We start from the raw sequence: 23,712 nt of genomic DNA, 5'->3' as shown, positions 1-23,712 counted from the left end.
AGAGCATGTGGCCTGTTACATGTTAAAAATACACACAGTGGACTTATCTATTTATTAGGTACACCTGCACATCATCACATTAATGCAATTCATTGCAGTAGCTCTGCTATAAATTCTACTCTATTATATATTCAGTTTTTAAATGTCATAAATGTGTAAAGTCATATATATGTTTATTACTGAGCTCCTAGTTAAAGGTGATGTTGAACTGGACTGCATTATATTGAGAGATGATTCTACTTTTGTCTTTCCTACATACAAACCTGAGGCAGGGAGGATATTTCAAACACCTTTAGATGGTACAGGTGTACCTATTAAAGGAGCCACTGAGAGAATAATCATCAAAATGCCTTTGATGTCTTCATCTGCAAATCAACAACGAACCAACCAGGGATCACTACACAACAAAACACTGCCTGCAGTATTGCTAGCTGGGCTCGTTTCTTAGATGAAATTCTACTTTTTTCTACTGTTTTTAATTAAATTATATATTTCCACTGCAAAAAACCATGGACTGCAAACTTATTCATTTATAATCTAAAACTAGCAAGTAATGATGCCTATAGGGGCACACCCATGGTTGTACTATATAGGCTACAAAACTACCAGACTCCAGAATGGTGCACATTGACTTTAACGAAAAGTTTCTCCGCTTCCTGTTTTGTTTGACCTTGTGCACTGACCACAAATTAGTGTTTCACCTGTTGGTCACGCCTCATCCCTGCTTGGACCTGCTCGGCTCTGGGAAGGTTTTACAAAGAAAAAAACCTTAGTGGTGTAAAAATAGAAAACACAAATTGTAACAAGTGATCTTGTTTGCAGTCTATGTCAAACATTTAGCATTTAACATTTAACTCTTGTTTAATGGTGGTCTATGGCAGTGGCTCTAAAAGTGGGGCCAGGGACCCCCAAGGGTCTTTAAATGGGTTCTTGGGGGTCCCTAGCAAAAGGTGCAATAATTTATTTTCACTATTAGTCCACCCATAAGTAATACAACGGCTGAATGTATGACTGTTTTGTTCATGGATTTCAAACACTATTAAAACATCTGTGGAGACAATGTTTTTTGGGTGGCAGGGGATTTTTTTCCACTGCAGTACTGTGGGTGGCCACTGGGGCAAATTGGCAGTCAGGCTGAGTGTTTCCAGCTCCGTTAACACATCCATGCTCACACATCCTTTTTTACTCCCAAAGCCTGTGTCATTACAAATTTCACCCTTGTGTTTTGAGACTGAACAGCTTCCATATTTACACAGACTACCTTCCTCTGTCAAAAGGGGGAGATGACTGACTGTGATAACCCAAACATCCATCCATACTCTCACTGACAACAAAAACACACTCATTTTGACTTCCGCAGCTATGCCAGTGCACAACACAATAAATCAGCTGGCTGATTAGTCCGTATGAAAAAAATATCTAAAAACACATCAAAGTATATGAAGAAGTGACACTAGGTGTATTTACCCTGCACTACATCCTCATATCAAGGATGTACAGGTGTGTTGATGTCTGCTAGATGATGATGATGATGATAATGAGTTAATGAGGGCTGTCATTTTAAATGGACAGTCTAAGTTGATTGAAGGCTGGTAATTGCTGGAATAGACTTTGCCTTAATGTTGTACACAGGTTTAATATGGCAGTGTTTGTGACGTGGTTAGTTTTGTTGGGTTAGCTGAGGTGGTGCTGTCTCTGAATCTCCCTCTACACTCGCTAACCTTGAGGAGATTTCTCTGCCATCCCAGCCTCCCCCCTGAACATCTTCCACTCTTTTCCCTGCGTCCTTGAGAACCCAAAAACACCCCAGAGCCAGCCAGCAGCTCCTGTACCTCAGGGAACCATAAGATTGGTTAGACAGAGACGCTCCTGAAATGAGGACACATCTGGATTTGACAGACAAGTCTGTGTCATTCCTCTTCCTATATCTGCCATTTCATCTGCATAACACTGAGAGGATTATTCATCCACATCGTTCCCAATCATACTCAGCTCCATACTACAATAGGATTTTCCCCCCTTCCAGTGATGACTCATCCAATATTGTGAATAGATGTCGACAACCGCCCTTGCTGTTCGCTCACTATGCCATTTCTTGTAGCGTTTCATACCGAAGCAGGAGAGCGTTTGATTTATTAACTTTTCGTGGCTCACTGTGTTTGTCTTTCATAATAGCCAGCATCTTTTGTGGAGCTTCACATCAGCCTGTGCACACATTTGGCAGAATTAAACAAACAGAACGGTGAGTCACGAGCCAGGATAAGTATCACTGTACAATCTCCATTTATATCTGCTTGACTCAATATAGCAACCTCAGAGGATGTTTCACTATCTGTCCTACCTTTATCCAGTGCTGATATAAAAAAGCTGCAGCCTTCCCCTCTGAGGTTACATTTTTTATTTAAAATTTCCAGATTAATGGATCTCAAATTGGGAATGATTCTGAAGCAAGGAATTATCAGATAATGGGATCTCACTATGCTCAGAGTTATGCCTCAGGGGCAGCAGGGCCCTCAGTGCCTAAAAAAAGATCTTCTTTAATTCTTCATCGGACTTAACGCAGCAGAACATGTGAGCTACCCATGGAGGACAAAATGTAATTTTGGTGTACAGTAGCTTTCACTGATGACCCAAAAATCTCTGGCAGAGAATGCACAGGGACAGCACATGCAGAAAATTGAGGCGAGCTGAATTTGTGGGTGAAAACCTTCACAAATGCTGCAGCAGAACTAGAGATGTGTCTTTTTTTATTCCATGCATTTTTCTTCCTCGTCAAAACAGTGTGCTGACATTACTCACAATGCAGAAGCCCAGTCAGAGATTCTGTGTGTGTTATGCTAGTAGCCACCAATATATCCTTGAGCTGTGAACCTCAAGCAGAGATGAGGAACCGGCCACAAGCTCATATCTATTACACTTCCAGATTTTCAATTTCAGACTCCAGTAGCAACTGATGCTGACTCAAGTGACGTTACTTGAGGCAGATTATCAGACTTAACAAAGATACCTTGGACTTTAAATGAAAAAAGTAAGTGTAAATGAGTGTTAATGTATTTTCAAGTACATATATTCATCTATATGTTGCTGTATCTCACCAGTAAGCAGCTTACTGCTTGGAGTCTACAACAATCTAACTGCATGCAGTTTGTTAAATTCTAACTTTATCTTTCAGTAAAGCTAGATAGGCTATTCTGAACTCAGTACAACTTCATCAGTATATCTCTTGAATCAGTTAATATGAAAAACCAGGGCTCACTTAACTCTCTTTCTTAGGCTTCTTCAGAACTTCAGTGGCAGCAAAGGTTTTACTTTCTCTCTTGTTGGTTAGACATGTCGTTTGAGAAATATATGATATTTGCTCGTGCTGCAACTTGCACCTTATATTACCTGTAATAATCCTGCTATCAGAAAGCTAACCACCTTTAAAAAGTCTTAAAAGGGATTTTGGGGTTTCATTGTATGCACACGGTATAATGCCGCAGATCAGCTGTCTGTGTCAGAAAGAGCTAAGCGAAAGTGCGCTTGTGTGTAGGTAGTTCAATGGCTGAGAAAATGTAGTTCCAAATGAAACGGCTGTTGACAGCAAGATAAAGCAGTGAAAATATTCACCATAAAGCAATATTGGCTTTTTTTTCAGTAAGTATTTTTTAAATGGCTAAAGCCCCGTTGACCCCATCCACAGCAGGACATCGCTCAGCTTCTGTGATAGTTCTCGTGTGTACCTCTCCAAACTGGCAGCGCACCAATCTGAATCTACTGCAGGTAATACACTGACTATGTATGAGTACATCACACGTTAAATAACTTAAACTATCCCTTTAACATATACATAGGATAACAGATGCTTAAGGATGTTGAAATTCCACAGAGCCATGAATCCAACAGATTATTTACATGATGTTTTATGTTTAGGTGAAACTGTGATCACTAAATTTATGAACACGGAGAAAATGATTCATAAATGTCTCAGCTACATAAAGTGAAACCATGGAGGCAATGGATGAAATTAATACATAAAGGCATGTGTAGATGTGTGAACCAGCATTAATGTGGACTGGCATACTGTATGCTTATATAAGTATGTGTGTATAAGTACACTGTGTTGCAATTAATAATATGTTTGATGGTAGCAGCTCTCACTATATTGATAACACTATAATTTAGTTAAAACAGGATAAGCTGGGAGTTATGAAGCCAGTATGGACATGACTTAAGAACGCATAAAAGATTTAACATGAACATTAAAATTCATATGCCATGCAACATGTTTTGATTTTTAAATAAATGTGTTGTAAAGCAAAAAAAACTCTTTTTATAGCCTACTGTATTTTCACTGTTTATTGTTTTAGATTGTTTTTCCAGTGTGATATTTGTACCTATAATAAACAGCCTTAATATGGAGGTAACACCTGTTTAGTTAATCAAACAAAAGAGAAAATAATTAAATTAACGCTGTGGTGTGGATCCATTTAGATTTTAGTTATAAACTGCTAAAATGAACTCTGATAGTGTTAATTTGAGTTTGCTCTGTGTATGATGCAGACTCTAAGCCTGCAGTGCTTCTAGCCATTTTTATGCAAATTAAATCTTTAAATGTGAGACCATCCACAGTCCTCCTCTCTGGCCGTTTCACACAGCAGCTCAGACATGTATATGTAGAGCACATATTAATATCAGACAGTCTCCTTCCTCCCATAAAAAATGCAGAATCCAAAGAAAGTAAAGGTATTCATGCAGAATTTCAATTCATTGTGGCACGAGGGCTTTTTTGAAGTAGACAGATGCAGAAGCATGAACTGGAAAAGGTTCTTATGGTGCAATGTTAGATTCCACTCTACTTCTAAACGCATTTGCTCAAGACGTGGTTGATTTGACACAAATGTACAAGCTGCAAGAGTCTGTTTTTTTCTGTGGTTACAGTGGCCTGTGCTCAGCGAAGCACTCAACATGGCTGCAGCCAGACGCAGCGAGCGACATGACAAGACATGAGTTACTTTTGCAAAAAAAAAAAATTCCTCAACCTTCAAAAATGCTGAAATTGATGTGCTATTGAATGTAATATGATACCACTACATCTGCCTGGCGTTAGGAGCAGAGAGCGGTCCATGATATTAACAAAGGAACTGTAATCAAATATGAATGTGACAAATATTACATATTTCATTGTTACAGCAGGTGGAGGTTGGTTTCTCACTTTTATAAATTCCAGCAGTTTGTTTATTCTTAGATAATCTCACCAGGTTGCATTGCAGCGTCGCATTCAACATTCATCAAAGTGTTGCTTTCTGAAGCATGTATTTCATTACAGCCTCCCCGCAATGACAATCTTATCTCCTGCACACACTCAGCAGGGAGCCGTAGCTACACTGTTAATCATTAATCGTTAATAACCTGAGATTGCAACCGTGTAGGGGCTTCAAAAACCAAATAAATATCAATTTTCCTGCACCTCCCCTCTGCAACAGTGTGACTGAAGTGTGGCATACAGTGGGTCCTAATTACCACACGCTCCCATTTCCCTCCATTAATCCTGTTTATTTACAGAGCATGTAAAAGGAAACTGGTCATGTTTGGAGCAGAATGGACATCCTCTGTCTCAGGGATGGATGGATACAAAGCACTGGAGGAGATGGATTGTGAACATTTAGCTGATGCAATACTGCATTAATGACAGGCAACGTTTTCATATCCTCATATTAAAGCAGAGCAAAGCCGTGGAAATCAGATTCCAGCACTCCTCTGGTGGAAACTGCTCGCTTCTTAACTCCTCATAAACCAACATGGTGTGAGGGAATGGGAAACAGCTGTCAAGTGCACTGTACAGTATGATACAATTATGTTTGCTTTAACAGTAATGCGAACCAGCAATACATTTCAGCTGAAAATGTACAGCACCCCAGGGGAAACGCCGTGCCAATGAATCACAGCGCTGCAGCTGAGAGCTGGCAGCATTGTCTGTGGCTCAGTATGCGCAGGCGGCGTGTACAAGGTCATTGAGCGAGAGACTCACCACAACATCTACTGGAACCATCCGTCTCACTTATCACTGTATGCGGCATGGTGAATAATTGTATTATGATAAATAGGGAACGTCTTCCATTCTAACAAATAGATGGTGTAGATACCACAAGTGAATCTATCTGAATAAAGGAGAAGCACAGAATGTTTGCAGACATACAGTAGATAATAAATACATTCACACTCACACACACAAGGAAATCCATGCAACACGAACAAGCTTCTTGAAGCCTGTCAGCTCCTCCGTTGCTATAACCCTTCACACTTTAACCCTTATCTACTTGTAGAAAAATCACAAGGATTCTGCTACTGCCACTGATTCCTGTAAATAAAACCTCATGCAAAAGCATCTCTGAAGCACTAACTCAAAAAAAAAATATATATATATGAAAGCAGCAGGTTATCAAAGGAGGGGGGAAGTGGGGATGATGGTGAGGTTGTGTGCGGAATAGAAGAGAGAGGTGTGTGAAATTCACACGACAGCAAGTGAACTAACTCAAAGGAAATTTGACGACACATTGACAGTAGGAGGGGTGGTGAGGGGCCAGTGACAAAGAGCCTATACAGAGGTGAATAGGTTATGTGGGGGTCTATTTTTGAGCAAGAACAGATGGGGAGACAGATGAGGGAACCACCAGGGGAATCAGTTATTATCAGTAATGCACCTAGGCAATGATGCAACTTTCTCCCTGCTGCTGGTTGGCGGGACGGCTCGCCCCACACAGCCTCCAGGTCTCCAGTTCCTATGCACACTATAAAACAGTCTGCCAAGAGGCAACAATCACGGTACATTAAATCATCACTTTGTAAGGGTCATAAGGTCACAGTGTTTGGTGGCTGGCTATGTTTATGCTTTTTCATCCTGAGCAGGGTCACACTCGCCCTGCTTTGTGCTCTCATGTCATCTTAATAAAGCAAGAGAGACACAGTAGAAAAAGAGTCAATACATAAACATGAAACATGCCTGTTGTGTCATCATGGCAGTATTTAGTAAGAGTGTAATGCAGAGCTACTGTCTGTGTGTCTGTCTGTTATATATAACCAAAATCATCCAAATAATGTATTCGTGTTTGTTTACATACCTAGTATCTAGTTATCCAAAAATACTGAAATGCATCCAGGGACACTGTAAACAATTTATAATCAAACCTTTTCTCCCGGCTCTCCTCCTCCATCCCTCCACTTTTCCCTTCATCTCCCCCTGTCCTCCTCCTGCCTCCCAGGCAGTTTCCCAGGGAACAAAAGCTACGCTTCATCTTCAAACACTGGCAGCATGACAGGCTCAAATTAGGTGTCAATTACATCTATTTGAATGACTTGTTTGCCGGTAAACTTAAGCAGCAGGCAGACATTGGACTGAGACCCCCAGAAGTAATTTCATATTGTAAAATAAACTCATAGCCCGCAAGTAAAATAATGTTGAAATGCTCAACATTTGAGCTCCTTCCTTAATTACCCTCTCTTAGGCCTTTCACAGTGTTTGACTCTCTCTCTCTCTCTCTCTCTCTCTCTCTCTCTCTCTCTCTCTCCCTCTCTCTCTCCCTCGTCGTGAGTGTGTATTTGCTGACCAGGTAGTGTCATTTTAAATTGGGATGTCTTTTGATTCGGCTCTAACCAAAGCTCATTACTCACAATTTAAAAGGAGATGCAAGAGGAAAAAGCTTATTAACGGCAAACCCTTCACTAATAACAAGGGTCATGTTGCTGAAATGTGCTGTCTCAGTCAGAATCAGCCTGGCAGTATATAAAAATGCTTAGGGTAGATTAAACTGAATACCTCAATGATAATAATCTCACACAGAAAACATAAAAAGCAAAGTACAAAGGCAAAGGTGAGAAAGGACAGTGAAACAGCTTAGACCCTCTTGTGTTAGACAAGACCTTTTCTTACCAGCCTGCGTTGAACTCAACATGGGCATCAAAGAAGCCAACGACAGGAGCCGTGGCTGCGTTCCAGCCGTGTATTCTGGCTCGGATCAGGCCCTCCCGCTTGCTGTTCCTCACAATCTTTACCAGGCCTGGATAGCGTTTGTTCACATACTGGTCCAAGTTGAATTTCAGCTCCACTGAAAGAGGGCAGATAAGAGAGAATCCTCTTTTAAATGACATCCAAATGACTGTGTGAGATCATTAACCATGCAGCTGTAGTCAATGATAAAGTGTTTCAGAGATAACCCAGTGCTAATGTTGAATGGTTTTGGCCTTGCAGTCTTAATGTCAGGGCTGTAATAGGAATGACTGTTCATTTTGATGCTCTTTGATTATTTTTACACTTTTAGCTTAAGTGCACACTTTATGTTAATATTAACATTTGTTAATGTAACCAATGTTGGGCACTTTAATTGCAAAATTTAATAAATGACTTATTACACATTACATACTAACAGTCAAAGCAACGAGTTACATTAATCTTTACTTTCTTTTTGTTTAGCACAGGCGCCTTTAAACAACAAAGCCTGCACACCCACACCTCACACATTCTGTATCTGTCACATATTCTGTATTTAGCCTTTGTAGGGATGAAAAACAATACACTATATTTAACAAGCAGCCAGCCTATGGTTTGGAGGTTTTTATATTGCTAGTTTAACATTAGCCTCACTAGTGTCATACTCCCAATTAAGCTGCAGGGTTTACACACCATCTATCTCTGACCAAAACCAGAACCTGTATTCATCTGTATTCATTGGAAATTTTGTCACATTACAACATAATTACTACATAATTAACGGCCTGTGAATTAAAGATTTACCCAATTTTCTAACCTTGAGTTACAGAGCAAAATCTAATTTTCTACCATTTTTTGCGCAGTTAAATTGTAATATATTTTGGGTTAAAGTTTGCTACTAAACCTCATAAAAAATCAGTGTAGTGTGTGTTGATGCCTGAGAGAGTGTGGCTGCTCTCTCCATTATAAAGACTGGACTCTTCCTGCTCAGTGTTGCGCTTTTGTTGTCAAGGCCCAGACCAGCCTGTCCCCTGAACTCATAGAGACCATAATGATATCAACCAGACATCAAACTCCCAGTATCACACCAAAGAAGCCAACAGCCATATTTTAAAGCAAAGGGGTGTTACAGTACTCATTACTGTAAAAGGTAACACATTACTGTTGCACCTTTCTAAGTAACACATTACTGCCCAACACCGATTGTAGGTGGCAACTTTACATACATGGTGGTAGCAGCAAATAGTGAGAGGAAAAAATAATGAGAGGAGGCTGTTTTGTTCAGCGACCCATTCTTGCTTTATCGAAAGGAAATCATTGTGATGTGAGAGGTAAAACTGCATTAAATCAAATATAAATGTGACAGCGTTTAAGGTTATAATACAGGCTGCAGTACAGTGTCAGTATCTGCATACATGCATTCCTCTGCTCATGTCTTTATTCCGGCTGGATTGTAACATCTCTGCTCTCACAGATGACGCTGGCTGTCATCACTGGGTTTGCCAGATTTCAGCCAGTTGCACAAATTGATGTCTGGGTTTTGTTGGAGGATAGATGGCTGTTTGAGCTTCTCCTCTGGGTTACTGCTGAGCACTCCACTTTCTGAAGCAAAGATTAATAAGGATGCTTGTGGCACATTGAGCAGCATCCACACCTAGCTTCTGACTTTGGCTCACTACATAAATCAGCCAGTCTAAACCCCCGTCTGTGTGACTGAGGTGATGCAGCGAGTGGAGGGAGTGTTGGGATTTTGAAGTTTTCTTTCAGGACGGGGGAGAATTTGGAAGCAGTCACCCTTGACGCAAATGAGTGTAAGTCTGTGGATGTGTTATTTCCTATTTTATTGATGCTTTCATGTTTAACATGAACAAATGGGCAGCATGGCTGCTCAGTGATTAGCACGCTAACTGTACTGTATGTAGGTAGTGCATTGTAGTCTGCTGGCCAGCTGGCTGCAGCATTTCAGTGAGCAATTTGTTCTCCTCTTGTCCGTGTGTTTTTACTCCCACTGTTCAAAGACAGGCTGCCTGCAGATGTTGCTGTCTGTTTGATTGCATGTGCAGTTTTGTAAGTACTTCAGTACTTTGCTTGAGAATTTCTGTTTATGCTACTCGAAGCCTTTACTACTCTACATTTTAGGTGGTTCTGTACTTGTCACTTTACATATTAAGATTTTACATTAAAAAAACTCATATCTTATGAAATACAATGCACTGTTAGTGATTGATTTCTAACATTTTTGGCTTGTGGCCCATCACAGAAAAAGCTGTGTCTAGTTGGGGCTCAGCACATTTTACATGTCTATTAGCTGAGTGATATCCCATTTAAACTTCTCAGATGGTTTCACTTAAATAACTGTTTGAGGCCAGAGGAGGTTCAATTATCCAATATTTTATGGGTTTTCTTCTTCACTCCTCCCCCATTAATCATTTCATGGCCCATGTGACCCTCTGGAGGGGGTCCTACCCCTCGGGTTGGGAATCACTGGAATAAAATACTGAAGTTTAAACACCCTCTGCCTGCCGCAACAGTGAAATGCCACTTGCACATTAATCCGTCAGTATTGAGATAAAATTTTTGATGTAATACGTACAATTACTTTATTATTTCATTTTACTTCTGCTGGATTTTGAATGCAGAATTTTTACTTAGAATGGAGTTTTTACATTGTTTTATTTGTACTTTTTGTTAAGTTTAGTTTAATTTACCTGAGTAAAGGATCTGACTACTTCTTCCTCCACTTTGATGATTTTAGATTATTTCATCTTCACAAACTGAGAAGATTTTCATTTTGATGCAAAGGAACCTCTGGTTCCGGGTGACCTCTTCCACCCACAAGACATTTGCCATTTATGTGCAGAATGCCTCATAAATGGCATTTAACTCTCCATCCAGAGAGAGCTGGACCCATCAAAGTCAGACCTTTCCTCTTTCATCTCTTTGGTATCCTCTGATACAAAGCTTTCCTGAGTGGTGCGTACAAATGAACATGATGTTAGTATTTAGTACTAATGTCACGTAAAACAATTAATGAATAATGAGGTTAATTTTTACTGGATTCCCATTTGGATGAGTCAGTGTTAGAAGCTGAATTGTGCCTCTTAGAGAGACCAAAGACCTTTGCAGTTTGGTTCTGCTTGCACCGTTGCAGATTTCAAACCTGTGCAATGGGACTCCTTCATCATCAGTGTACCCTGCAGCGACAATATGATAAAAGCTATTAGAGTGTAATAATTACTGGGCTTTGCTGGGAAGGAGAAAAGTTATGGGCCTCCCTCTGATCCTAGCAAATAAAACATTGGACCGCATCCATGGGAGGAGAGTTATGGAGCAGGGAATACATTTTAAAGGACTGGCGTGCAACATAGCAGAGGATAAATAAGTATCCATCATACCATAAATTTAAAAGTTAATACATAGTAGACTTTGCAAAGAGCCCCATGAATTTCTCTGGTAACATGGAAGATTATGGGTACCGCTGTGTTAAGGATAGATGGTCGAGAGGTATCGAACATGCTATAAATTATTCAAACTGTGATAAAGCCTTAGAATCCACTTACATGTTGCAAAGCTCGAATTATATCCTCCTGCATACTGCCACCTATGTGCTCATTAACCAGCAGTATGACTGTTTTCAAAATAACCCACAGGATATTCACTAAGACCAGCCTCAACACACCCATCAGTTGTGTTTTATAGTGTCTTCACAAGGGTCTGGTTCAGTAAAATGATCACCTTCACAGAAGAGAGATGTACTTCTGCTCCACAAACCACAGGCTACATTCTTCTAGGGCTGGATTTATGGACTTGTCTCAGACACAGATACAGGAACAGGTCTGAAATTGATCGCTTTGATTGATCACAAGCAGACTAGAGAAGTTACTTAACGGGTAAACTGGCTCACCACAAGTCAAGTGATGTTCGTTAAATATTCCGAAAAAAAAGAAAAATCTGTCACCAAAAGAGAAATGATACTCCTCATCCTGAGAAAACAGCTTCTCAGGAATGATATCCACATGTGCTGCAGCAGTGTAGGCCCTTCACTGTGAGTGGGTAAGAGTTTGGCACTAGACCTGTGTGTTGCAGAAATAATCTGTGCAGCGGCATATCAGCAATATGGAGGTTATCCACCTCTCACACATTTATTGGAAACAGCACGACAGTGAACTGGTTCATGTTTCCTGACTCCTCCACCCTTAACCCACTCTTAACACTGTTACATCCATTTCATTTAAAATTCTGCTCTGGCAACACACTCTTGATTTTCTCTGAATGACTGGCAGATAAATTATGAAAACTACCATCGGGGAAACACTCTAACCTGAATTAATTATTTTTCTATGCTGTCTGTCTATTCATGGCCACTCTTCAGTGCTTTTAACATATTAATTCTAATGCGAGGTGATTGTATAGCTCTATAGATGTGTATATATACTGCATGTTCTACTTTCTGTGTGCTGTGTGCTGCATGTGAAGTTTTACAGGGAGGTAGGTGATTTTCTCGAAGACTTGGTCCCTTATTTAGAGTCATTTAATGGGACTCCAAGTCAGAAGACAAAGAACAAATGAGGATCTTTGCAGGATACAGTAAATACAAAGTGTCTTCTTCTAATTGCTTTTTGCAAGTGTCACATTCTCAGACAAATTTCCAACACTTTTCAGAAGCTTTAATCTAATCAGAATCAGAATCAGAATCAGAATCAGAATCAGAATCAGAATCAGAATCAGTTTTATTGCCAAGTATGTTTTCACATACAAGGAATTTTTTCTGGTGATTGGTGCAATTGATCAGCAACAGTGGGGCTCTCTAGCCTTGTTGATGAGGCTAATAGCAGATGGGAAGAAGCTATTTTTGTGGCGAGAGGTTTTGGTCCTGAAGGACCGCAGCCTCCTGCCAGAGGGGAGTGTCACAAAGAGTTTGTGTCCAGGGTGGGAGGAGTCAGCTACAATCTTCCCTGCACGCCTCAGAGTCCTTGAGGCGTACAGGTCCTGGAGGGACGGAAGATTGCAGCCAATCACCTTCTCAGCAGAGTGGATGATACGCTGCAGTCTGTTATTGTCCCTCTCCGTGGCAGCAGCGTACCAGATGGTGATGGAGGAGGTGAGGATGGACTCAATGATGGAGGTGTAGAAGTTCACCATCATAGTCCTTGGCAGGTTGAACTTCTTCAATTGCCTCAGGAAATACATCCTCTGCTGAGCTTTTTTGATGAGGGAGCTGATGTTTAGCTCCCATTTGAGATCCTGTGTGATGGTGGTTCCCAAGAAGCGAAAATGCTCCACGGTAGCCACGGGGGAGTCACACAGGGAGATGGGGGTGGGTGGGGCTGGGCTCTTCCTGAAGTCCACTATCATTTCCACTGTCTTCAGAGCGTTTAGCTCTAGGTTGTTCTGCCTGCACCAGGTCACCAGACGCTCAGTCTCCCACCTGTAGGCAGACTCATCGCCATCAGAGATGAGTCCAATGAGAGTGGTGTCGTCTGCAAACTTCAGGAGCTTGACAGACTGATGGCTGGAGGTGCAGGTGTTGGTGTACAGGGAGAAGAGCAGAGGAGAAAGAACGCAGCCTTGCGGGGATCCGGTGCTGATGGTCTGGGAGTCAGACACGTGCTTTCCTAGCTTCACGTGCTGCCTCCTGTCAGACAGGAAGTCGGTGATCCACCTGCAGGTGGAGTCAGGCACGCTCAGCTGGGAGAGCTTGTCCTGCAGCAGAGCCGGGATGATGGTGTTGAAGGCAGAGCTGAAGTCCACAAACAGGATCCTGGCATAGGTCCCTGAGGAGTCCAGGTGCTGGAGGATGAAGTGGAGAGCCATGTTGACGGCGTCGTCTACAGACCTGTTGGCTCTGTAGGCGAACTGCAGGGGGTCCAGGAGTGGGTCAGTGATGGATTTGAGATGGGACAGGACAAGGCGCTCAAATGATTTCATGACCACAGAGGTCAGGGCAATGGGTCTGTAGTCATTTAGTCCTGTGGGCCTTGGTTTTTTGGGGACAGGGATGATGGTGGAGGATTTTAAGCAGGCTGGCACGTGGCAGGTCTCCAGTGAGGTGTTGAAGATGTCCGTGAACACTGGAGACAGCTGATCAGCACAGTGCTTCAGGGATGATGGAGAGACAGAGTCAGGACCGGCTGCTTTGCGGGGGTTCTGCTTCTTAAAAAGCCTGTTGACATCTCTCTCCAGGATAGAGAGAGACGTTCCTTTGGTAGGGGAGTAGGGGGGTTCTGATGTGGCTCTGATGTGGAGGTTAGTGTCAGGCTTGTCCCACTGTCTTTCAAAGCGGCAGTAGAACTCATTCAGATCGTTGGCCAGACAACGATAATTTAATGTATGCAATGTTTCAAGTGATTCAGCTCCAGTTCAAATTAATATTACAAGCTGTACTCAACTGGTCCTCAGTTTATATCCTGTTTTCATTATATGAATCATTAAGTTATCAATTTGGTGGTGGTATTTGCTGGAAGTGAATCCTGTAGGGCTCATTAAGCCTTTCCTTGCCGCTAACATGGCGAACAACAATGAGTGGAAGTCATCCCACAGCTGAAGCTCATCAATGGGAATGTGAATTAAGTTCAGACTGCTGGAAGCAGCGCTGTGAATAAACCTCTCAGCTACCAATAAATGTCACCGGCTGTCCCGGCAAAGGAAACGTGTCGCAGCAACAAGGCAAACATGCTTCCTGTGCGCGATTCATTAAGCCAGGAGTGAGTGTAGCTGTACCTACACTCATCTCACTGAGCCTTGATTAAACGAGAGGGGACAGACAGTGCCATCCTGAAAAGGTCAAGCAGTCTAGCCTGCATGTTAATTGTGTAATGTCAGAGCAGAGAGGCTCCCAAGAAACCGCTCACACATCTGCATAAATTATCATCACTGTTGGTAAACACAGAGTAAGAGCTGCTGACGGATGTGTCGGCTCGCAGATCGTGACCTGAAATTGACCTTTCATTAAAAATACACAAGGCGAGTGGACAATGAAAACATCAGCACCTCCTCAGCATGTAGAATGATCTCAGTGAACTGTACCCAGCACACCAATGTTAACTGCCAGTCTGTGAGGCTTTACAGCAAAGGTTACTAAGGAAGTGACAGAGACAGGAGCTGCAACATGAGTTCAGGTTTAGGAAACATCTTCTGCATCCGTTTCAGTTTGCCACATTTTCTGGATGCAGACAACTTTTCTATGCCTGGGGCGTTATTGTGGCAAACTGAGTGAATCTCCAGGTTTTAATGAGTGGGAATGGGTTGCCAAGTTTGTTATTTAAAAGTCACATCATTTGTTGATGAATGAAGTCACACACTGTGAAGAACTACATTAAAAAGATGAACATTTCTTTCACAGTTTATTTATTCAGTATTCAGTTGTGCTTTTTACTTTTTTTAAATGCTTAAACCTGCATTCATTTATTATTCATTAATTTTGCATTAATTTTTTGGCAACTTGGAGGAAGCACAAACTGTAAACACCACATTGACTTGTCACCTTATAAAGTTGATATGATGAATGTGTTAGCAGAGAGTTGCCTATTTATAGATCTGGCAGACACTGAGCAGCATTAGCATTCATTTGGTTGCGTTTCAGACAACATGGCAAATGTAAGTCTGATGTTCATTCTCCTTTCAGCTCTGTTCTGATCACTAAATTCTCTTTGACTAAACTACTGCTACTGTCTTTACCCGCAAGTTGCCCTGAAACAACACTGATGAGAGTGAATGCAAATAGTAATGTTGCCAGCCAGAAAACCAAAACATTGCTGAAAGAAGCTAAAATATTCCACAGAGAAGAGGGGCACTGCAGAGTCTGTGTGGGTTCATCAATATGAGCAACAACTCTCGCAGCTCACAAAGTCACTTGTTCATTTGTCAATAGAGAAATATTGATTATAGCAGCTTTGAAGTATTCAGAGTTGCTCCAAGTACTGAAGCAGTTTCATAATAGATTTCAGTCAGAGTTTTTGTACACTATCAGAGTCTTGTATGCACTCACAACAACAACACTTTATGGGATTGAGATGAGGTAAAGCACAGTACACTGTGTTTGCTGTCAGAAAATTATTTCAGACTTTATAGTGAAAACAGGATTGTCCTCGATAAATCTATTTTGGGACAATCTACGTAAGAGTCATCATGTGTGGGGCAGTCTGACATAATGACACAATGAGAGGAGGGGTCGTCTTCCATTTTTGTCTGTTCACTGGCTTTTAACAGCTCCCTGCTTAATAGTAGGCAGTTAGAGCCTCAGTGGGGAGTGTGTGCCAGTGGCGACTCCTTCCCGGCCTTCTTTCAGTATGTTATTTATGCACCCTTTTCCTCTGCCAGCCTGAGGGAGGCAGGCCCGTTACTCTGTGCCAAGTGAAGGAGGGCCAAGCGTCGTCTGGAATCTAGTTCACTGTCCCTCCCTCTCCAAACAGGAACGATTTTGGGATGCGGGGCTGAGCATCGTCAGCTGCTGTGGGCATCATGGTGTGGAGGCAACTGAAGCATGTGCCCACATCGTCATGGAGACAGTTATATGCAGCAGTTTAGGAAAAGATGAGACTTCTCCTCCCTCCTTTGTCAAGCTATTTTAAAACCTGGTGTACAAGAGTCCACCCTCAGGGGTTCTCAGTCCCTTCAACCTTTACCCACAAACACACACAGAAAACTGTGTCACACACACACACCAACATGCATTCATATACCAAAATATGCAGAGAAACTACAATATAAACAGACTGGCTGCTCTGGCAGGAGTCCAGCAACATCACACTAACTCATCTGTGTATGGTGCCTGACTTCAGTTCCTCCAGGGAAGACAAAACACGGTGTACAGGGAGACTGTCTCAACTGAATAAGCAAACCTGCAGCATCTGACAATGATAAACTGCAGGTTCTACAGGTTTAGTGATTTAGAGTGTGAGAGGATACACTTAATGGAGAGGAACAATTAAACATGAGCATAGAAAAAGTAAGTGATCAGAGAGGTACTGGATCAAACCTCCACAGAGGCCAGAAAGACCACAGTGACCACCATCAACCAAAGTCCAGCAGAAGCACTTTTTAATATCTCTTGTCATCCTATTAATAAAGCTGTAAAAGGTCTTACCACTGTCACTGTTGTCGTCCACCAGGATGATCTCCTTGAGCAGGTGTGCTGGCGTGTGGTTGACCACGCTGTGGACAGAGCGAAGGATCACCGACAGCGCTTCGTTCACGAAGATGAAGACGACAGAGATCTGAGGAAGGTCCTCTGGGTATGTCAGCTGCTTACACCTGTTAAGACACATTTCAGATTATTAGCCAGTGCTGGAACTACCTGGACTGTGCTGCGTATCGTTCAATGGGGGAAAACACACAATTGCGTCGTCTGTGTGCATTTCATATGAGCAGCTACCTGACACAGTAGATCTGATGCACATGCTGTAGTTTGCTATTTTTTTGTTGAATGTGAGATAGTAAGTTTCCTATCTGTCTGTTGAAAATAAGGCTACAGTCAGGAGTCAGGAGACAATTAGCTCTGCTTAGTACAAAGACTTGAAACAGCTAGCCTCAAAATCTTCACCTAGAGAGATTTATTAGATGGATGTGTTGAGTCAGCCTCATAGTTTCCTTCCACTGCCTGGAGTTTAACACGCTTTTTTCCTGTTAAATACAAAGTAAAACATTCAGTATCACATTCCCCGTGCATTCCCATGGTGCATACAGCCTTTTATTTCTCTCCAAAAACAAAGATATGTATCTTTTTCCTCAGTACACTGAGCCAGCAAGGCAAAAAATAGCTCTCTTCTAAGATTTCATTTGAAGGCCCACTTCCATTTGATGGTAAAGCTGCAGCTCCCAGACCTGGATGTTCTGTACCATACTGTCACTGCTGCTGTACAGCTGCAATACTGAAACTATATGTTGAGCAAAAATCATATTTCTCCAGAGTCAGGAGAAGAATGTATCTATTTTTACTGTGGTTTGACAGGTTTATGACCAAGCAACCTTTGGCAGTACCCACTTATGTTATTATGTTCTTATTAAAGTCAGTTGTGACTCACTGACTTTCTCAATATTTAAAACTGGAGTGCAGCACTTTTACATTTAAATGGACATCTGTTACATTCAAGCCCTTGCCAAATGAGTTTGCACAATGCTGATTAGGCCAATCAACAGTAAATGTCTCTACTGGAGAAGGGAAGCAACCGCAGCCACAGAGATGGAGTCAGCTATATATGCAACATGCATGTATAGATTCTGCCGTGACTGGATGAGGAAGGGTCAAACACATGCCTGCACTAATAAAGAAGCCTGGATGATGATATATTAATCATATGTACATGGTTTTCAATATTCCATGTAAACATAAGCCGAAACATGATCTAGACCAGGGTACACCAGGATGTGTTCAACGTCCTTGATCTCCCGCTCAGCCTCTATCTCTGCTGTCAATAACCTTGGCACTCTCTCACCACCACCTGGTCTCTGCCTTCTTCTCCTGCTCTCATACATGGACTCCATGGTAACATCTGTGTCTCAAATCCTACTTAATGTTGCCATCCAATTAACACAAATAAACCGTCCACTACACCAAGCAAATGAACATTCGCTGTGTGGGTCTGCGTGTCTTGCTCACACACTCAGCCTCAATCTTGTTACTCTCTGCTGCTGATAATCTTTGCTCTCAAGTCTGTCAAACTTCCCTGTCATTTCCAGTAAAATACAGTATTTTTCCACTGACATACTGTGGCTTTGAAGTCAGAAATAACAGTGTTGACTGGACAGAAGCACTTAGCTGATTCCTATGGCAACTGTGAGCACACACAGACACACACCCAAGGTTTTGTGAATCTTTCCACGCTGCTCCAATTAGGATTGAAGCGCAACAGCTGACAAACACATTTCACCCGCTTCTGCCTTTGTTGCCCCATGTTTCACATATCTTATTCAGCAGTGCTGAGTCATTATGTGGAGATAATGAGGTGGCTACTATAACTGTTGTAGTTAAATTATTTACAAGAGATTTTGGCTGTGATGAAACACTTGTAGTGTTCTACTGTATTAGAATATCAAATTGCATAAAACAACCATAGTGTATACAAATCTGTGAGTTCCATTTAGCTTCAGTAAATCCTGTTAAGCTCTTGACGTCTTTCATCGAGGCAGAGTGGAGTTAAAGACATCGAGGTGACATATTGCATTTGCCAGGTGTAAAACCACTCAACACTAGAGCTATTAATGAGACAATATATTGATTTGTCAGAATGTATCAGTCTCACATGTTATCACAGATTATTAGATGTGACAGAGGCAACAAGTAAAGCTGGAAATCTGCACTTGGCAAAGATGTTATTTAAAAATGAACTGTCTCATCCTGAATCACAAATGAAGGCTGCTACAGAAAACAGCATCCTTAATCTCAACTAATAAGACACCTCTCCTAAATGTCCAAATGAAACTGTGGCGCTGCAATACAATCACTGCCAACAGGAAGTAGCGACCAACTGTGCAATCGTATGTTATATTATTTTATTTCTGCACACTAAAGCACAGAAAATGAAAACCCACGCTTTACATAAATGTAACAGTGGATATCACGGTGGAGATTTTTTTTTTTTTTTTTATCGCCTTATAGTCATATCTTTAAATATAACAATAAATAGTTTTGGTATCAAAGTCAAAATTCTGGTGTGGCAACGCTACCTTGAACACGTTTTGTTCAAAGACAGCACGTTAACTGCTCCTCCACTCTTGCTGTGAGCCATCTGAACTCTGCTGGTGCTCAGTGCTCTGATACCCTGGTGAACTGGGATATCAGCTTGAGTCAGCAGCATCTATGGGGTCGGGCTGCAGGAGGACAGCCACACAGCAGATGGATCCCAGCTTGGCGCTAAAGTTACATCCTCTTCTCTCCACTCAGTGGAACCCTTCTCGTACTCCACAGCTACTGGTTCGTGTGTGTGTGTGTGTGTGTGTGTGTGTGTGTGTGTGTGTGTGTGCGCGTGTGGGCATGTGTTAGCAGGTTCTCACCTTTCAACAATGAGAATTGGCAAGAGAGGGACTAGCAATTATGTAGGACGAAACAACAGATGGCATCTTATTTACTTGTAAAATTAGATAATAAATGTTTTGCATGTCATGATAACAATGTGAGGACAAGGGATTTCAACTTTGCTCTTTGGACTTTACCTTACATTTTTTACTTTGCACGTTCATCTCATGCACCTGTCACATCAACTGTCACTGTAAATGAATACCTTGCAATTTGAGCTGATTGCTTTTAATTAATTTTTTTGAGAATTTAAACATATTCTGTCATCAGTCATGACATACTGTGGCACCCAACTTTAAACTGTCAGTTAAATGTCTGAACTTTATGTGCAAATAAGATGTGTGGTTTCACTGGAGTCTCATATTATACTCATATTTCATACATAACTGAAAGGTAAATGGACAGGTGGACTTTGGACAGCTTATCAGTTTCAGAGAGACATTAAGAATCTCATGTCTGCAAAGTTTTTCAAGACGAGAGAAAAGACAGATTCTAATTCTATTGCCATACATTATTCAATGATATTATGATTAAATTATTTTTTAATTTTTACAGTTTTGATATCGGACTGACACCTAGCTAGCTAAAGTGGACTGCTCAGCACTGTAGCTAACATTAGGTTCATGACAGGACAGACTGTTTCACAGCCCTAAATCTGGGCGGCCTCATTTCACAGCTTTTGACGTGATAGGCTTAAAATGGTGAAAGTGATGTGCTTGAAAATTTGAAAAGTGCAGTGATGTAGGATAGAGAGCGACAAAGTCCACGTCAGAAGGAGGTTGGGGTGGATGGATCAACAAAATACAGGAATATGTAGTAAAAGTAGAATTTCAGGTTTTTTCTATTTCAAGTTAACCACATTGTTATTATTGTAGCCATGGCAACAAAGATCATATATTGTTGAAGAAGTGCTTATTTTAACCCAAATCACAATCTTCATAATTTTCCAAAACCTAACCAACCTATGACTGTTATTATAGTAACCATGGTGACAAAGGTAGGTACGCCACTCTCAGTAAAATCTGCATGTTTATTATTGTAACTATGACAACCAAGGTTTGGTATGTCTGCTGCCGTAGGGGCACTATTTCATGAGACACTTCCATGGGTCGTACCAAAGGGTTGAGAAAATAACCAATACAGCTGACTTGTTGACTAGTTTACACTTGGGGGTTAACTTGTCTAACCTCATACAGAGCAACACTTAGGTTGTGTCTGAAACTGCTCCCCCTTTTGGATAAAGCCTTGGCGCTGTGCTGTCACCTGATGAACACATGTCCAATCAGTAATCTCCTTCTAGCTCTGTCTTTGGTCACTACCAACTATTTAGGGAAATATCTGGCTCCTTAGCTGCTAAATGCTCCACTATGTTTATGTTTTACAAAAGGTTTAACCTGAACCATGCTGTACAAACACAGCAATCATCACATCCATACAGGGTTAGTAGAATACAGCTGTTAAAATTTCTTTTTAATATGTTATCAGATCGGTACATAGGCAGCTATTCATGCGCAGGAATGACATTCTGCTGCCTATAGTCTCACTGTCCATGGAGACGAGTGCTTGCTGCTCTGGACTGGGAAAGCTTAATTTCATGCACTGTTATCAATCACTTCCATTATTGCAGCCCACATGCATCTGACAGCAGAGGTAACAAAAAGAAAACTAAACCACAGAGAGTGTTTATGATAGAGCACACTGCATACGCCTATCTATACTTTAAGCACTGCTCTTGCACTCTTTTCTTAAAAGTAAATGCACAAGTGCTTTGATTGATAACCCTCCTGTATCATTTCAGCCATTCCTGGTGCATTTATGCTCTCCCTCAGCAACTCCTTTGTTCCCTCTCACAGCTTTCTCTATTGCCTCTCTCAATCAGCCTTGCCAGGTCTATAAATACAATGACAAATCTGGCAGTGAGTTTGAGGGGGGGATGTTTTTGCACTGCTGCGCTCTTTTGAGGAGACACAGCCATGATATGGCAACTGTGCAAAACAAAGTAATGCATATTTCACTCACGCTCAGTTATACAACTTGTGGAGATGTGTGTTTAATGAATATCGCCTGAGTAATATCTTGAAAATGTCAAAGAGGGCGAGGCAGCTTCATCGCTTCTAGCTGAGATGTGGTGTGAGGCTTGATTTCAGTGTCGAAATCGTAAAGTGAAATTGTAGTTCCATTGCCCTAGTTACTGGATCCAATTTAGGGCATCGCTCAACCTTAAATTTGTACCTGCCTGCAGTAGCAGGGAAGCCTTGTAAAGCCATAACAGGATGAGCGATCGACTCATCTGTTTGTAATGGGACTGAGCTCACTGGCCAGCGCTCATAATTTGACCCGGAACAAGCTTTGACAGAAACAGAGCGCCAGATTAAGATGTATTTCTACCACACCTCCCTCTTCCTCCTCCTCCAGCAGTCAGCAGTCCCAGCCGCTTCCTTTGGCTTTTTTTTTCCCGCTGGCCGCTCCTATACGCTGTGAAATTTCACATTAACCTCCCGTAACCCGCGCTGCGCAGGCAACACCAAAGCAACTTTCCGATCCGCAAGCACTCCTCTCAGAAAGATAATCGTTTGCCTTGTCATTTCTCCAACACCCCCACCCTCCCCCATCAAGGAGATAAACTCTAGCACTGGAAAGAGCAACAATTTGCAGCAGGAGCTCCTGCACCGCAGAGACCTTACGATCCCATTCTGCAATATCAGACGCTTAAGGGATGAGGTAAGCCTGTTTCTCCAGCCTCCCTTTCTGGTTATCACAATCCCACAGGCAGACAAACACAAGATGACAGGTCCTTGGGGAAGCAGAGCATTCAATATAGTTTTGGGTTTAACAACAATTTTGATAAAATATAAATCAAATCCTCTGCAAAGTGACAATAGAGATGGAGGTGAGATTAGAAGTAACTGAATAAGAATCCTCTTGCAGGAGGAGAGCAGGAGGGTGAAAAGCAGGTCTGATACTTTAAATTAATTTTTTTATTTTTTTATTTATGAGTGACACAAGTTGCATTTACAACCTTTTTGTTTGTTACATGAACATCAGCAATCTTACCAGCTTGTCTGCCTTCCTAGTTTTTCTCTCCACAGCACAATGAACTGTTATCGTACCTAAGGATTCTGAGGGCAGGCAGAGTCACTATGTCAGCTCTGCCCAAGTCCCTTGGTATCTGAGTTCAGAATATCACTTGCAGACGTGAAGGGCAGAGGACAGAAATACAGACTAGCCGGCGGTGAATGGGGATTGCAGATTTTTGTGTGGGAGTCAATGGTGGCTGTAATTATTATGAGTTGGTTTTGCTGCAGACTGGCAGGTTTGAAAAGAGAGAGACTTGTGAATGTGCAGATCACTCAGTCATGGCTATGGACTTATGCTTCCCTACAATCATCAAAGGCCTCTCAGCTCAGTGACTCCTGTTCAATTAAAAGCCCATTGCACAGAAAGTGTCTGGTTTCACAGAAAGTGCCTGGTTTCACAGAAAGTGCCTGGTTTCACAGAAAGTGCCTGGTTTCGGCATTTAAGCTCACTTTGGCAGTGCTGCAGTCACCTTTCACCCGCAGGACATAATTACAGAATCCAAATTAGAAATCAGAAATATGTAACCGTCTTTCATATTGTGTGAGGCCAGGCACTGCACCTGACTACAGCAGGTCAACTCATGCAAGAATATTTTTATATCCTAAGCCTCTCTTCCCTCTTTCTGTGAGGTATGAGTGCCCCAGTCAGATTCTCC

At 41.7% G+C, this 23,712-nt stretch overlaps 1 protein-coding gene across 2 annotated transcripts in view; it reads right to left on the bottom strand.

Annotated features, from left to right (window-relative positions):
- Window positions 1–23,712, bottom strand: part of galnt9 (polypeptide N-acetylgalactosaminyltransferase 9) — an 88,667-nt gene that overhangs the window by 48,052 nt on the left and 16,903 nt on the right. Inside the window, exons 1-3 of one of the 2 annotated variants that reach the window (XM_071482152.1) lie at window positions 17,508–17,602; window positions 17,052–17,218; window positions 7,910–8,084 (exon numbers count right to left, since the gene is read on the bottom strand). In XM_071482152.1, the coding sequence (XP_071338253.1) occupies window positions 7,910–8,084; window positions 17,052–17,218; window positions 17,508–17,548 (383 nt within the window). In that variant the 5' untranslated portion in view covers window positions 17,549–17,602. Of the gene's footprint in view, window positions 1–7,909; window positions 8,085–17,051; window positions 17,219–17,507; window positions 17,603–23,712 lie in introns of those variants that run through there. The other variant, XM_071482151.1, reaches the window with a different exon arrangement.

The sequence above is a fragment of the Trachinotus anak genome, unplaced genomic scaffold (genome assembly GCF_046630095.1).
Source record: "Trachinotus anak isolate AG129_WGS33_773 ecotype Australia unplaced genomic scaffold, CSIRO_AGI_Tana_v1 ptg000008l, whole genome shotgun sequence".
In the NCBI taxonomy this organism is placed as follows: domain Eukaryota; kingdom Metazoa; phylum Chordata; class Actinopteri; order Carangiformes; family Carangidae; genus Trachinotus; species Trachinotus anak.
Note: the sequence above shows the minus strand (reverse complement) of the source record. Positions and strands in the feature narration are given on the sequence as shown.